General features: G+C 38.0%; 1 protein-coding gene across 1 annotated transcript in view; it reads left to right on the forward strand.

Annotated features, from left to right (window-relative positions):
* The window catches only part of GPR158 (G protein-coupled receptor 158), a 420554-nt gene extending 410835 nt beyond the window's left edge, over window positions 1-9719 (forward strand). The window contains exons 9-11 of the mRNA XM_047864839.1: window positions 1052-1157; window positions 4477-4623; window positions 5352-9719. Of these exons, the coding sequence (XP_047720795.1) occupies window positions 1052-1157; window positions 4477-4623; window positions 5352-6827 (1729 nt within the window). The 3' untranslated portion in view covers window positions 6828-9719. The remainder of the gene's footprint in view (window positions 1-1051; window positions 1158-4476; window positions 4624-5351) is intronic.
* Window positions 9720-18025: the final 8306 nt, after the last annotated feature.

Here is an 18025-nt window from a genome sequence, read left to right on the forward strand (position 1 = left end):
AGTTTCTTCTATGTTTAGATTCATATATGTTTATATAACATTATATATGTTAATGTTCATAAGCATTGTCTTAAGATATCAGCTTTTTAAATTTGATGATGTATATCACTGAATCAAAATGCTGATTGTCTAATTCCAAATGCAGTAAAATCTCATATTTAGCTTTTCGTGGATAAACAGTAGATGGGAAAAAATTAAAAGAAAAATATAATTGCAAAGGACCTTGATAAAAGCAACATCTGGTTTCTGCAAAAGAATGAGTCCTTAAAACATGAGTTTGTTTGTACATATACCTAATGATTTATGAAAATATTCCAGCAATTACCAGAGTAGATCTCAGTACTGAAGTTTTCCTATACAAGTTTCCTGCAAACTCTCCTAGAACACAACTTTATAAACTACTCAGCAAGATATGATTTTAAATATTGCATTTTAAATTATCATAAAACAGTTTGATACTTTACAATAACTAAATTTTTTATTTTAGAAGAGGCGTTTTACAAACCATTAGTATATTCATTTTTCCATTACATTGTTCATCATTGAAGCCTTTGAGGTCATTCACAAAGACAGATAATTACCTACCCTTTTTTTTTCTTATTTTTTTCTTGATTAATGTTTTCAAATGTAGAGAATTAGAATCAAGAGTTATTTGGATGTGTCTCATAGCCCAAATTTTCCTGAAGTCACCAGTTTGTAAGCCCATTCTTCTTTTGAATTCATAAGTGTTCGTTGCTTTAATTTTAAGACATTCAATTTACATACAAAATAAAAATTCCAGGAAATGATTAGCACATTATATATCTATATGCTGTCTTTCTTACTAATAACTTAAAATAATAAATAATAAAGAGTTCATATCTTTATCCAATTGCAGTCACTTTGAGCCTTATTCTCCTGTGATGACAATATATGCCATAGAAACAGCAATACAACTGTTTCCATGCTTGCTTGTTTTTTTAAAATACACCAAGGAAAAAAGTTTCCAAGTATCCTAGGGTTTTAAATAGAGATCTTGTTGGATTACTAACTTGGTGAATTCTCATTTCAGATTTGTTCTTGCCTCAAGACTTCAGTCTGACTGGATGCTAATGCTGTATTTTGCACATACTCATTTGACTGTGACAGTCACCATTGGGTTGCTTTTGATTCCAAAGGTACTCCTTTAACATTACTTTTCTCTTGCAAGACAATTATTTTAAATAAGCATGGAGTTGTTTCTCCTTTAAAAAAATATCTGGCATATAGGCCAAGAGAAGTGTGGAGATTTGCTTGACGCTCTAAAATAATTTTATTTTTTTTTAATTTTTTTTTCAACGTTTATTTATTTTTTTGGGGGACAGAGAGAGACAGAGCATGAACGGGGGAGGGGCAGAGAGAGAGGGAGCCACAGAATCGGAAACAGGCTCCAAGCTCTGAGCCATCAGCCCAGAGCCTGACGCGGGGCTCGAACTCACAGACCGCGAGATCGTGACCTGGCTGAAGTCGGATGCCTAACCGACTGCGCCACCCAGGCACCCCTCTAAAATAATTTTAAAGCTGTCTCCTCAGGGAACTAGATGTCTCTTTTCTTTTGGAATTTATTAAATATCCTATATAATTATTAAATGCTTCAATTTTTACAAAACCCCTCATCTGGTTCAGTTCTTTTTCAAATATTTTGATACACAGTTATGTTTTAATTATGGGCTCAAGATGGCTTTTGACTGTAGCTATAACATCAAAATTATTTTTTGAAAAGAATTAGCCTCTTCTAAAAGTCCTCTTGTTTGGATTGATATTCAAGAAGCATTGTATTAACATTCAGAAAATTTTTATATAAATAGAAATAAATAATTATAATGTTGTGTATAGAAGAATCCTGCTTAATAAAGATAGGCTGACAAAGATTTATCTAGACAGCATACTGAAGTGGGGGGAATTATCAATATGTGCTCCGCCCCCACTAGTTATACAGTAGGGAATCATTAGCTAAGACTTTCATCTCTCTGAGTTTCATTCAGTTTCCTCATCTAGGACATGATAGCCATAAAGCTGCTTACAGTGAAATAATATGATCGCAGAGTGTGGGAGAATAACATACAAGTTAGAGCATTATTATTATTTTCCTCTTTTGCCCATGGGAAAACAAAATATTAGGGCACTATGTATCTTTGTAAGTGGCACACGATATATTATTAGCATGGTTGAGACAAGAATTGTGATTTCTTATCATTCACTCCAGGCTTTACCTCCTCTCACAATTAACCAAAACACTAAATGAAATTCAGCCTGACTGAAAGCCCAAACAAATGTAAATAGAGCCAAATGCCTACTTTCTTCCTTACTTGAATTATACCAAATAGCCACAATTTCCATGGGCTATTCTGCTACTGCAGTTTATCCTATCCATTTTCATACTTTCCATTATATGATTATATTTTTATTAGATGGATATACTGTATACTCAGGCTATTTATTCAGTTGTAAAAATTGAAAACACGTGTTCATACAAAAATTTGTACATGAATGTTCCTAGAAGCACTATCCATAAGAGCTAAAAAGTGGAAGCAACCCACATGTCCATCAACTGATAAATGTATAAACAAAATGTGGTGTATCTATACAATGGAATACTGTTCAGCAATAAGAAGGAATAAAGCACTGATACACGCTAAAACTTGTACAGGCCTTGAAAACATTATGCCAAGTGCAAGAAGCTAGACACAAAAGGTTGCATGATTCCATTTCTATGAAATGTCCAGGACAGGCAACTCTATGGAGACAGAAAGTAGATTGGTGGTTGCCACTAGCTAAGGAAGAGGGGATATGGAAGTGACTGCCTACTGGGTTCAAGATTCTTTTGGAGGTGATGAGAATATTCTGGAATTAGATAGTGGTGATGGTTGCACAGCCCTGTGAATATACCAAAAATCATTCAATTGTATGATTTGAAATTGAGAATTTCATGGTATATGAATTATATATCAACTTCAGATAACTACAAAAAAATCGTCGAGGGGCTTTGCCAAGCACTGGTCTATGTACTAGAATAAGAGTAATGAACAGATAATATATGTGCTCTTGTGGTACTTATGTTCTGGAGAAGGGGGAAACAGAAAAGATAAGATAAATATTTCAAATATTATTTTAGATGGATATAAGGAAATATAGTGCAGTAGAAAATGGACAATATCTGACAAGTAACTGTTTCTTAAACTCATGGTCACCTCTAAGACTGTGCTTGACAAAAACAAGTCCATTCTTATCAATAACCTCTCAGTGATTCACTAGTAGCTTGTGAGATTTGGAAGGATAGGGACTGTGTTCTATTCATCTTTATGGCCTTAAGTTCCTGACACATGTGGGAACCACAAACATAAGTAGAAGAGTGAAGGCAAGATTCACCCATTTCTGTGGTTTCTCAACCAGTCCCTATAACAAAACCTTCACGGTTCCTTAAGTAGAGAATTGCCATTTCACATTAGTTATCTTATATTGATGTTCACCGGCCCACATAAATATTTTAACAAGTATTGACATTGAAATTGCTCTGTATCATCAAAGGGTGATCTGTTAATTTTTTAAAGGAGTATTTGAGCTGATGATAAGCTGTGAGAAGAGAACTCATTTCCCTAAACCTTTCTCTCAATTTTCATAGAATAGTCACTTAGTTTATATATTGTGTGAAGTGGCTGGATTGTTTTGAGCCTCCCTGCAAAAGAATAGAGATAGCAAGAGTACATGAAACTGAAAAATATCAAAAGCCCACATGAAAATAATAAAAATACCTCAAAATGTTCGGTGAAGGAGGAACTTGAGAATAATGAGCTTGAGAAAAAATTCTGTAAGTTCAGTGAATCTCTGACTTTTAAAGTTTGATATCATCACTTTAGGCTGAGAGGGCTCTGTGCTCCAGAGAGGTTCCACGATTTGTTCAAGATATCACTGTCAACACAATTGAGGTTGGAATTAAGATCCCTTGTCCCCTGAGTCTTGGAAGCAACTTTTTTGAAGCTAAGTGGAATAGACAGAAAGTCACTGTCTGTGATCAGAGCCACTTGTGCCCTTAGATGAAATACAGTGTCCCCTATTTGAAACAAAACGACAAACACAAGGTAGACCCTACTTCTCAAAAAATATTTCCATCCAACTGCTGGGGAGTTTAAATTGCTACTCTTGGAAAACATTTGTTTGGGTTTTTCTACCTATTTTCATTTTCAAAATGCAAATATAATGGAAGAGGAGTAGCGTAAGTGAACACCGGGAACCTGGAGAAAAGACAAAGAAGAAAATAGTAGTCAGAGAAGGAACCACTTATTAATATTGCCTAAGAGCTTTAGCGTGTAACATGGAAAGCAAAACACAAACATAGCAGCAGATCTTTTGTGAAGAGTTCTAAGCTGAAGAGATGATATGAACATTAGAACCTTTAGAAAATTATTATGCTCTGCCTTATAGTGGGCTAATGTCTACAGCTCATATTATCTATTGCAGTTTTCACATTCAAGCAATAACCCACGAGATGACATTGCTACAGAAGCATATGAAGATGAGCTAGACATGGGCCGGTCTGGATCCTACCTGAACAGCAGTATCAATTCAGCATGGAGTGAGCACAGCTTAGACCCAGAAGACATTCGGGTAATACCAGTATTTCATCTTTCTTATTTCAGATTAACCCCGTTTATACAGGCAAGCCCGTGTGGGCTGATGTACGTGTATGCTCATCTGTGTGCATGTGTGAGTCAGAGAGAAAAAGAGAAGGGGAATGTGTGTTTTTGTAAGAACCAAAGACATCAAAGGGAGTTAATTCAGGTGTAAAACATTTATTATGGTAGAAATTCTACAAGCCAATCTTGATAGTCTCAGCTGACTTTTATTAGCAGCCATAATGATGAACTGGTTACACTGGTCCCCTAATACTGTTTATGACATTTTGCTGATGGAAAGGCAGATCTGTGAGCAGAGAGAATGGGTTACTGAGAATAATCTGTGACAACATATCAGCATTTGGAGTAAGAAGATGCTTTCAGTAACTGATGGTCTGTTGTCCCCTAGATCTGATCTACCATTAGGGGTAATTTTATCAATGGCTACATGATGCTTCCAATATCGTTTAGGGGTATGGCTTATCGGTAGATAATAAGCTGTGTTTTTGTTGTGATCCCAGTTGAGTCTGGCACACACAACTCGTAAGTCCCAAGGGCTTGCTCCATGAAACAAGGGTAAAATGCATGTGTTCAGGTCTTAAAGTTCAAACGCTATGTGAAACAGAATGCAAATTAATAAACCTCAAATTACATTTAGTAATATTATCTTGCTAAATCACTAAGTTCCACATCTCTGTGAATTTGCTCTTGTTCTGGCAGGATGAGCTGAAGAAACTCTATGCCCAGTTGGAAATATATAAGAGGAAGAAGATGATTACAAATAACCCCCACCTCCAGAAAAAGCGGTGCTCCAAGAAGGGCTTAGGCCGTTCAATCATGAGGCGTATCACCGAGATCCCAGAGACGGTCAGCAGGCAGTGTTCCAAAGAGGACAAGGAAGTCACAGACCACAGCACAGCCAAAAGCACTGCCCTGGTCAGGAAGAACCCGCAAGAGTCTTCAGGTAACACCGGGAAGCCCAAGGAGGAGTCCCTGAAAAACCGAGTCTTCTCACTGAAGAAATCCCACAGCACTTACGATCATGTGAGGGAGCACACAGAAGAGTCCAACAGTTTACCGGGGGAAAGCCAAGAAGAGGAGTCTACAGAACATTCCACACTGGAGTCTCTGTCAAGTAAAAAATTAACACAAAAACTGAAAGAAAACAGTGAGGCCGAGTCCACAGAGTCTGTGCCTTTGGTGTGTAAGTCAGCAAGTGCTCACAATCTCAGCTCAGAGAAGAAGCAGGGGCACCCACGAACATCCATGTTACAAAAGTCTCTCAGTGTCATAGCAAGTGCCAAGGAGAAGACTCTTGGATTAGCTGGGAAAACCCAAACATCAGGCCTGGAAGAACGTGCTAACTCCCAGAAACCTCTGCCAAAAGATAAAGAAGCAAACAGAAAATACTCAAATTCAGATAATGCAGAGACTAAAGATTCTGCCCCCCCAAACTCCAGTCATTTGGAGGAGCCAAGAAAACCTCAGAAATCTGGGATTATGAAGCAACAAAGGGTCAACCCGTCCACTGCCAATTCTGAGATGAGCCCAGGCACCACCCAGATGAAGAACAACTTTGACATAGGGGAAGTGTGCCCTTGGGAGATTTATGACCTGGCCCCTGGTCCCGTGCCTTCAGAATCAAAAGTTCAAAAACACGTATCTATTGCAGCTTCTGAAATGGAGAAAAACCCAACTTTTTCCTTAAAGGAAAAATCTCATCAGAAGCCTAAGGCAGCTGAACTATGTCAGCAAACCAATCAGAAAAGCGTAGACAAGGCTGAGGTATGCCCTTGGGAGAGCCAAGGTCAGCCCGTTTTGGAAGATGAGAAGAATTTGATTTCCAAGACTCAGGTTCCCCCAGGGAGGGCTAACGGTGAGAATGGCGGTCAGCGTTATGCGATAAACGTGTGTGCTGGGCAATATGAAGAGCTGCCCCCCAAAGCTGTAGCATCAAAAGTAGAGAATGGAAATCTCAACCAAACGGGAGACCAGGAACAAAAAACATCTTCCCCTGAGGAAAATGTGCCTGGCTCCTATAACTCAAGTAATAACTTTCAGCAACCTTTAACATCGCGAGCTGAGGTGTGTCCTTGGGAGTTTGAGACCCCAGATCTACCAAATGCTGAAAGAAGTGCTTTACCTGCTGCCTCTTCCACTTTAAGTGCAAATAAGATAGCAGGGCCACGGAAATAAGAGGTCTGGGATACTTGTGGGCGTAGCATCCCCAGAAAGAAAAGGAGAAGAAGGAAGAAACCCTGAATTCCACAGAAGATAGAAATTCCCAAAGAATATTTGTCAGTCAAGGGAAAGGGGAAAGACAAGGGCAGAAGAAGACCTGGAGGGCAGAGCAACATCACCATGGAGGAATTAGACTGGCCTAGAGAAGTCTTTCCCCTGAGGACATGAGGAGAATCCTTACATTTCGGCATGTAGGGAGAGTAGCCCTCACCGTCTGCCCCTGATCAGTATTTGCCCATGGCCCTTTGAAGATCCTAAGCAAGGCAAACCAGAAGACACAGTATGAGATTGTGCAAAGAAGAAGAAGGTATAGACCTATACGACCGAAATTCTAAGTAGCTAACTGAACTTACTTTACCTATTTAACCTTGATAGCACTGCTAACTTAATGCATCCCAAAAATACCTTTTATATTAATGATTGCTCTCATTTTCTTATAAATGTATGTTTCCGTACATGGTTGTGTCTCATATTCAAGCATTCCAGGTTGTATAACTTTTGCAAATAACTTTGATATTATGTGACACAACACATTTATGCAATCTGCAGCTACTCAATTGTTCTCGCAAGTTACAGAATACCTGCTATCTATCAACTTTAGTTGATTCTTGAAGTACAGTAAGCTTTCTCTGGCTTGGGAAGCCATAACTGTTATGATAAACTCTTTTCGTTCTGGCTGTGGTTTATATATATTGTGAATTTGGATTTGACTCTATTGTTTCACCTCATGGTTTGTTATACTGTCTTAATCAGGGTTTTTTATACAAGTTGAGTTACTTGTTTTGCACTTCTTGTTAGGACTCTGAGACCCAGCGGTCCTACTCTAGTCATATGTCTCAGTAAAGGACAACTTACCTATTGTTTGTTCAGAGTCAGAGACAGGTAACGCCTTCATTCCAATCTATTGTCCCTTTTAACTCTTTTCAGTATTTCATACTTAGCAGCATTTCGTAAGGAAGAAGCTAAGAGTGAGAAAAATATACTGCACATTAGTATCACCACCGAAAGGGAAGACTCTAGGAATGACATGAGAATTACAACAGTAATTCTCTTCCCTGCAGAGCCAGGGAATTTGCCTTTCAAAACACAGACAGAAAGGGAGCTACTGATAGCACTTTCAAGGGAGTATTTTTTTAAAGAGAAAAATTATGATAGCATCAAGATCATTGTATGGATATATTTTTATTATGCATACCGAATATATATTTTAAATTACCTCCAACTACTTATTCTCATAAACTCTTACTCATTGCTTCAGCTAGGGGTAGCACTTGCTGGGCTTAAATCCCAAAGAGGTTTATAACCTGATTTATTCAAAGCCTGTAAGGTGGTACAGGCTCTTCATTCTCCCAAGCACTGGAAAACTTACAAGTCCTACATATTGCCACCTCGCTCAAAATTAAAAATGCCAGGTTCATATGCAAAGCAAAACAGCTCCCAGAGCGAAATTTGTAAAACTTACTGCCTTCCACGCTGATCATTTGGCATGGAAATCCTAAGCTGCTGACTTAGCCCTACTGATGTGATCATGAGAAGAGATTCTGATCTGAAGCTCAGTCTCATCTTAGTTAAAGATGAATTACTTAGAAATAGAGTGCAGACTTCCCTTTCTCTCCCCGCTAAACGCTGGAGTATCGACGGCTTATTTGGCCAGGACGTTTCCAGCCTAAGTAACTTTTCATTTAATGAGAAGCAAGGAGAACATGCTAGGAGGATGAAAGATAAGAAAAGAGAATCAGAAGGCAGATATGGGGCTGTTCTGAGAGAATATCATTCTCAGTGGAGGGTAGAAACTAGGACTTCTCTTTATTCATCATCAAATTTTCTCAACGATTTTTATTCAGGAGTCAATGAGCGTGTCACCATTTTGCAAAGCTGTGCATAAATCTTCCTCACCCATTTGCTCACTTTGTACATTACTCAGGTTGGTGGGGTAGGTTTGAAGAGATATAGAGATTCTATTTTTCTGCATTTCCTTCATTTATTTCCTTCTTTTCTTCCTTTTCAGTCAAGGCCTATGTATTCAGTAACCTTGGAATACAACTTTAAGGTATATTTGTGAACTTGGATAGGAATTGCCAGGTCTACCTGCTTGTTTCACTTATGTTCAAGGTCTGTGAGCACTTTATTCGCTTTTTGAGACATAAGCAGTCAAGCATCAGTGACTTTTTATTGCACTTCAGGATGATCCTGTTAGAGATGTGGCTTAAAGAAGACTTGCCAAATTATACCTTAGTGACAGTCTACAGTCCATAGATTTTTCTCCACCAGCATAAATCAGTGAGAGTGCCTAGGGTCTTTCCTAGAGTTTCATTGCCATTGCTTATCACCAAGAGAAGTTTAAATCTACAATTCTTGAGGTTATTTTCCTAGATCGATAACAGTAAGAAAGTGAATAAACACTGTTAAGGTCACAAACATTTGCTAGGTTGTCCTTCTCAATGCATGTGCAGGCTGCATCCTGTCCTTGTTTTTAAGCCAGGGTTTATAAATAAGTAGATTTATACCAATCTTAATAGAACTGTATATTTTATGCAAGAATTAAATGCTTTACGACATGAATTATATAACTCAGCCCATTGTAAACTTTGGTGGCAACTTGGATTTGAAACTCGACAGTTCTCTTGTATTTGCTTCCTAGGTTTCTGCATGCAAGTGGTGACAGGTAGGACTGAAAAACACTGCCTTTTGACTTCTAGCATTTAGCAACCGAGAGTTGTAGAGTCAACAAAGCTGTAAGTCTCTTCACTTAATCTGTGGTTCTTCTGAAACTATTATCTGAAACCTACAGCATCCCACCATGAAATATTTGGTAAATTTATGTTGTGATGTGTTACAGCATGTAAATAATAATAACTTCTCTGCAATAAAACATATTTATATGAAAGTGATTCATGGCGATTTGTGTATCTATCAAAAGAACCAAATTTATTTCACCTAACCAACTTGAGAAGGAATCCCATGTATCTTTGGCTTTGGTACACATGCACATACATCCTCATATGCTTATGTACAGAAATATGTGATCAGCCAGATGTGGCCTCAAACAGGTAACCATTTGGAGCCAATAAAACCTGTTAGGACTAGTGGTTTTGATTTAAGACAGCTCTGCCTAAATGGGAAGTAATTCAGTTACCTTTTTTAATTATCTGAACACACACGGGCAACTTGCTAAGCAATGGTGATGATCTTTAGATGAACAGGAGCTCCAATATCCCGTGTCCAGTATCCAGTCACTGCTGCAGTAATACAGAGGACAGCCTGACTAAGTCACGGAGTCAGGGGAGGCTTAGTAGTGCAAGCTCATAAGGCTGAAATTCTGCAAAGGCATCAGGTATAAACAGGAGGTATAACCCTGGAAAAGTCATTGCACGCAGCCTTGCACGCCATGCTTCGGATTAACTACAGCCTTATCCTGCAGTACTGGGACCTATCAAAAAGCATTAAACTGGGTCATAATGAAGTCACGTAGAAGGATCATTTGGGGAGCAGCCCAGGAATGGACTGAAGTGGGAAGAGACTGCAGGCAGCTACATCAGAAGAGTCAAAGGAAGGGAAAGTGAGGGCCTAAAGAGGAGAGGAAAAGATTTTATTGGTTATTTTCTGAAACTAGAGTCTTCAAATGGTATTGGTGTTGTTATATGAGGTCAGAAAATCAGAGCAGTAGATAACTGTATCAAGTATAAATGTTCCTTCTAAGCTTATTGACACTTTGGATCGTTTCAAAAAATTTAAAAACCCTCTCTGAAAATCTATAGACCTCCTGTCACCTGCCCACAAGAAAAGCTGTGGAAAAGAATAGCAAATCCATGCTGTGGGGAGACCTTATATTAAACCAGGCTGGGAAAAGAGCTGCAGTATAGACTTAGCTTCCCATGTGAGAATGGCAGCTCTCTGAAGCAGAGAAGCAGATGAGGCAAGAGGGCAGAAGAGGGAGCAAGATGCTCCTTTCCAGTAACCAAGTCATTGAGAACATCCTTCCCCATCTCTTTAGACATGTGTGTCCTGTATTCTACATATTCTTTGTGCTTAGACATAGAATCAGTGGTTTGAGCTCTTTGACCTTAAAGGGCTAAGACAAAAGCAGCTGGCAATTAACAAGTCATGAAAGTCAAGTCTACTGTCCCTTCTCATGTGATAAGGAAGGTAGAGTCTTATCCATTGTTGGAATTGCTTAGTTGACGACTGTATTATTTTTCCATATATTTGCATAATGCTAGTAATTGTTTCTTTGTTCTAAATTTAGAACTTTCTGTTAAAAAATACCTAAGGGAAATATTTCCATTGGAAATGGCCTTTATCATGCAAGTAATAATGTAAATCTGTTCTAAAACACTACAGGTTGGTTAAGATTTGCTTTATTATTTCAGCAAATTCCATCCTTTTTGCCTTGAATAGTTATAAAAACAGAAATAATATCAAAGTTTAGTTATTTTCTCTTCAAATATATGCTTCTTGGAAAGTAGCATATATTGCTTGGAAAGTTCAAGCACAATTGTATGTTCTAATTCAATATTAACTGGTTAGAAGGCAGATGATGAAATGTATGAATTGGTTTTTTACTTCCCTCTCTTTCTCTGTGATGTGAAAAGAGTACTTTGTCAGAAATAACACTGATCAAATGAAAATGGAAAATGAGGGATAAATATAAAAGGGGTCTGTGTTGCATAACAGTAACATTCCTGGAAAGAAAAAGAAGTCAAATAATGCAAAGAGAAAAGTTCAGGACATACTCTTCTAGAACATACTCCCATTTCAGTTCAAACAGTAATGGGAAAAGGGGGAAGATGCCCTCTTTTGAGCACCTAAAACAAAGATGCATAGTTTTCCCCCAAACATACCATGGGGTTTTATTCCTCAAGGCCTTTTGACTTGCTGCTTGGTCCATCTAAAATCTTTTCCCTCCTTCTTTTCCCTGTCAACATCAGTACCACTGCAATTATATAATGTATTGTCCAAAGAAAACCTTTGATTGTGCAACTGAAGTATTACAATTGTGACTGGACAAAAACATAAACCAGGACTGACCCAGGAACCCCAAGATGTTGCATTGTTTACCCTGTTCTAGGAGCAGCACAAATGCCCCACTTCCTGTGTGGGGACACTTTCCTAATGCCCCAGATCAGAATGAATTCCTCCCTCCTCCATACTTACCTTAGGAATTTGCTTGTGTCTGTAATTGCATTGACTCACAATTTAGTCACATGCTTCTCTGAATAATCTGTCAAATTAAGGGCTCCTTGAGGGTGAGGAATTTTTTGATCCATTTGTAGATCCCCAATTTCAAGCAGTGTGCTTTTCTTGGAGTTCAATAAATATTTGCCAATTCAAATTTTGATTACTAATCATTGTCTAAAATATACTTGGAGAGAAAGAAAAATTCAGGAGTTGGATGACGACTAGCTACAAAAATTCTCAAATGTTGAATACTAATTGGTCTTGCAATTTGTTAGAGCTGTAAAAGACATCTCCATATTTCATAAAAAGTAAATATTTGGCTGTAGAAACTTGCTACTCTTTCTGAACACTTTCTGAAAAATAAAGCATGTCAGGATCTATACAAGATGATCCACATAAAAATAGATCCTGATGTTAAACATTCAGATGTTTCTGAGAAATGAGATAGTTTGAACAAACTATTTGGATATTTGACTGACTTTAGGATTTTTTTCACATTTATTTATTTTTGAGAGAGAAAGAGAGCGAGCACATGAGCAGGGGAGGGGCAGAAAGAGGGGGACAGAGGATCTGAAGCAGACTCTGTGCCGACAGCAGAGAGCCCGATGCAGGGTTTCAGCCATGAGATCATGACCTGAGCTGAAGTCGGACATTTAACTGACTGAGCCACCCAGGTGGCCCATGACTGTAGGATTTCATTTCCATATATTTCATGTTACATAGGAGTCATTGTACACATTCAGTAACCCTAAAGGTGCTATATGTGAAAGAAATATGTACATACATACAACTTTTTTTGTAACTTGGAATATTGCAAGTTATCTAAATTTGCCAAATAGTGAAAATATCACGAAAGATATTTCTCCTTTTCTTATATCTTAAAGACGAGTAACTATGAACACAAATGGTGACTAATGTAGCTTAAGAATTTTTCCCTCCACTTCTTACAATACTCTGTCCATACAGTAAATGAGAAACTTGGATTTATTACTGTGGTTCTCAGGCCATGCAAATAAATCAGTATTAAACCAGAGTTAAAGGGTGCCTTATATAGGAATTGCTTTCTGGGAAAGCAATGAGAAAACTATAAGAAGAATTGTTCAAGAATACTCATGTGCAAACTTGGTTTCATAACCACTTGGATAAAAAAGTCAGCAGAATGACTCTGCTGGAACCACTTGCTGGAAAGCTGGAAAGGCTGTTACTCAAATACACATAGACACTGTCTCTTTTTACATCCTCCAGCAAGGATGTAGAAGAGTCATCTATTTGCTCAATTCTGACATTATCTGACCTACTCAGAGTCACCACACAGAGCAGTGTACCCTCCTCAGTGGTTAAAGACCCAGAGGCCATGAAAAGGCTAAAGCAAAACACACCTTTCCTTCTGCTCTGTGGACCTACTTGCTTTAATTACATTTCTATACCTTTAAGTTTAAAAACATTTTCAAAGTGTAAATTTAAAAACGTGTAAGTAGTTGGGAGATATTTATTTATTTATTTAAATATAAGTTATTGTCAATAGTTTCTGTTTGAAACTATGTTTTCCCCTCCCCTTCCCCCATGGTCTTTTATTAAGTTTCTCAAGTTCCACATATGAGTGAAAACATGATATCTGTCTTTCTCTGATTGACTTATTTCACTTACCTGCAGTTCCATCCCTATTGTTGCAAATGGCAGGATTTCATTCTTTCTCATTGCCAAGTAGTATTCCATTGTATATATAAACCACGTCTTTTTTATCCACTCATCAGTTGATAGACATTTGGGCTCTTTCCATAACTTGGCTATTGTTGAAAGTGCTTCTATAAATTGGGGTACATGTGCCCCTATGAACAGCACTCCTGTATCCTTTGGATAAATTCCTAATAGTGCAATTGCTGGGTCGTAGGGTAGTTCTATTTTTAGTATTTTGAGGAATCTCCACACTGTTTTCCAGAGTGGCTGCAGCAGTTTGCATTCCCACCAACACTGCAAGAGCGTTCCTGTTTCTCCACATCCTCACCAACATCTGTTTCCTGAGTTGTGCATTTTAGCCACTCTGACCATTGTGAGGTGGTATCTCAATGTGGTTTTGATTTGTATTTCCCTGAGGATAAGTGATGTTGAGCATCTTTTCATGTGTCTGTTGGCCATCTGGATGTCCTCTTTGGAAAGTGTCTATTCATGTCTTCTGCCCATTTCTTCGCTGGATTATTTGTTTTTCAGGTGTTGAATTTGATAACTTCTTTATATATTTTGGATGCTAATGCTTTATCTTATATTTCATTTGCAAATATCTTCTAGTTGAGAGATATTTTATAGATATTTTATAACATATACAAATAGTGGTAAATATTGCTGATATGTAAAAGAATGAATTAAGAAAAAAACTAGGTGTTCAAGACTGTTTCTGAAACCTGGTTCTGCCACAGGTATGTTTGGTTTGGGAAAGTCTTTTCAGCTTTCTGTATTTACATTTCTTAACCTAGACAATGAGAGGTTTTGGGAGATGGTATCTCAGGACCCCTCCAGTTCTAGGACTAAGGTGTGTGTGTGTGTGTGTGTGTGTGTGTGTATAATTTCACTTTGGGTTTGAATGTGTTAAGCTGTTTGCTAGAATGTATATAGTTAAACAAACTTCTTAACATCTAGTCAAACATTTGGCAAATTTAAAATTATCTAGAGAAAGAAGACAAATGAAAGGGAACAGCAATGTGACTAATCCCTATCCCCTTAATTTTTGATATATTTTATACTAATATAAAATTATAGAGTTCTCAGGTTCAGGGGGTGGGGGAGTCATGGAATGTACTTCAAAAAGCAAAATGAGGGACACCTGGGTGGCTCAGTCAGTTAAGCGTCTGACTTCAGCTCAAGTTATGACCTCGCAGTTCACGAGTTTGAGCCCCGCAGCAGGCTCTGTGTTGACAGCTCAGAGCCTGGAGACTGCTTCGGATTCTGTGTCTTCTTCTCTCTGACCCTCCCTTGTTTGTTCTCTCTGTCTGTCTGTCTCTCTCTCTCTCTCTCTCTCTCTCAAAAACAAATAAAAGCATTAAAAAAATAATAATTAAAAAAAAAGCAAAACAAAGCTAGGGTCATTCCTTGAATCAGATGCTGGAAAGCAATTTTCTTTCTGAATCATGAGACTGGCTCAATTTCTCACTATTAGTCCTTGCTGGGAATAAATAGCTCTGATTCTTTAAGAAGTAGCTACTAATGATCATATATCATTAGAAGCCTGGTCGAAATATTTTTGGGAGACCAAGTTTTAAATAAACTTTATAAGCCTAAAGACTAATGGAATCAAACATAATAAGTATAAAATGCAACTATGTAGTAAGATTTGTGGACGATTAATCCAGAGATCAATTTTGTGTAATAAATGCCTCCCCTTTCAAAATGATCTCCAGAGTACAACACACCATATTCTCCCTTGATGCTCAACTCAATGTCAGCTTGGAAAGTAGACAATTACTACTAGTCAGAGAAGAAATAGCATGAGTAATACAAATTATGTACTATAGATTTCTCCACATTGATGTTTACAACTTTCTCACTGTATTTAAAATAAAAAGGATAACATCGATTTAAAATTGATTCAGTTTTCCTGAAATTTGGCCCATTTTACATATATGCATTACATCCCATTACTTCTCTATATATTGAAAGAGCAAATCTCCCAAGTCCAAATATTGCACAAATGCATCATGGTCCCTTTGCGTTTTATTTCTCTGGTAATTATCCCCTGTTGTTTCATAAAACTGTGTTTAACTTAAGAAATTTTTATTATCTTTGATCCCAAGGGGTAGGTGAAATACCGGGAAAGGAGTAAAGATAGCTCGTTGAAAGCCTGTGTTGTGTAAGCAAGGAGTTTGTGTCTCTATAAAGGACAAGAAAATATTTGTAGCAGGCAGCTGATATAAGAAAGTTAAATTTAGAATAAAACTTTTATTTTTTCTTGAAATCCCTTCCTGGTTTCGAGTTGAAATTAATGAAATTCAGGCTTCTGGACCATTTGGCCTGGGACCAGAACACACAAAACAACGGCCATAGCATCATTACGAACGTTACAGAGGTTCTGAGGTATCTGAGGTTGGTCCTGAAGAAGCCTTCCAGGGTACGATTTAAAGGGGCAGGATTTATGCCCAGGTGGCTTGGACATTTTTTAAAGAGATGAAAGACAGTAGAAGTATACCTAATAGCAAGAACAAAAGAAGGGCAAGGCTAACACTAGGCAAAACTCTGATGTTGACAAAAATATGAATGGACCCAGCTTAAACCTCTGTGCTATGGTCTAGGAGGCCAATATTTAGTTTATCTCAGACAGTGGCTTGAATGTTAGCAAAGGTAATGTAAGCTATGTTGGCTTTCAATGCCTTCTATATGACTAAAGAGAATTTTTGCTTTAAATTTGATAGTGCATGTAAACGTCATAGATTTCTGCACTACTTTCTTTAATAAATCAATGGGAAACTATTGTTTCTTGTTGTATACAAGATGGGAAGGGGCAGTAACTCGTCTTTGTAGTTCACAGAACTCTAGATCAAGGAAAGCTTTATCTGCTGGAGTGACTAAATAGAAATGGACTGTGTTTTCCTTGAAAAGGGGATGAATGAGTATTTTGCTTGATGAAGGAAGAGAACAAGAATATGGACTGTTTAGAATGTGAGATTGTTCCCACTTATATACGGCTTTCCCTGTGAGACTATTATATATACATCCTTACCCACAGGCACATGACTTGCAGGGCCTTCCTGGGGAGGAGGGGACTCCCTTCCCCCACTGACTTCAGGCTTAGACACATTCAAGCAGAGCTTTAAGAATGTTCATGTGGTTCTTGGTTGTTTTCTCTCTGCTTCAAGAACAGCATGTCCTACATTGGCACTTCTCCTCTGGCCTAGATCTCAGAATAAAAAAGACATGTGGATCAGAGCCACACAGAGCTCAGCAAAATCATAGCAGTTCCGCAGCCAACACATAATATGAGCAAAATATGAAACTTTGTTTTTGTGAGCTGCTGAGAATTTAGGGTTCTTTGTTAGCACAGCTTAGCCCTGTGAAAGCTGACTGATATTGAAAGTCTGTTCAATTGATTGACCAAACTGTAGCCTAAATTCCATCATGATAGCCCTTACTTTGGACCTTTCAACAATGGAGGTGAATGAGGAGAAGGCAATGCCACAAATAGAGTAATTATTGAGGAGAGAAATGGCCTTTTATAGAATAGGAAACCATCCTGTTAATGAGGAATCCATTCTTTGAAGGATCTATATAATAATTCATTCCACCTGCTAATTGCGGTGCCAAATGAGTGAAAGTTCCATTTTAAATACAGATCTTAAGTCTACTCTTGGAATGTACCAGCTTTATCAAGTACTGTGGAATCAGTGATACTACAGGTCCGAAGCTCTTTTGGTGTAAAACTCCTCATGGTGGGCTTTGGGTGCACAGAAAGTTTTAATTTTATTGTGGCACTTCAAGAAAAGAGAAATTATAAAGTGAAGTAATCTGCCTGTCATGATGATGAAGTGTATGATATAATATCCACCTGAGGAGTGCACATTGAGGGACAAAGTTGAATTTTCTGACTACCTTCAACCAATTTACCTGAGCAGTCACCCCTTCTTAAAATTGACATCACAGGGGTGTCTGGGTTGCTCAGTTGGTTGAGGGTTTGACTGAGCCCTGCATCGGGCTCCACAGTGAGTGTGGAGCCTGCTTAGGATTCTCTCTCTCTCTCTCTCTCTCTCTCTGTATCTCTCTCCCTCTGGCTCCCTCTCCCCCACTTGTGTACTCTCTCTCTCTCCATCTCTATAATAAATTAAAATTTTTTAAAAATTAAAAAAAAACAAACCTGATATTGCAGAAGGTGATGCTTTGAGACATAACAGCATGTAAATCATTTGGTAGCCTCAGTTTCTCTTTCCATGTTTTATCCCCTTGGTCCAAGATGGTAACTGCATTTTTTAGGCTTTCCTATGATATAACATTAA

This window comes from Prionailurus viverrinus, chromosome B4, assembly GCF_022837055.1.
Source record: "Prionailurus viverrinus isolate Anna chromosome B4, UM_Priviv_1.0, whole genome shotgun sequence".
Classification (NCBI taxonomy): Eukaryota; Metazoa; Chordata; class Mammalia; order Carnivora; family Felidae; genus Prionailurus; species Prionailurus viverrinus.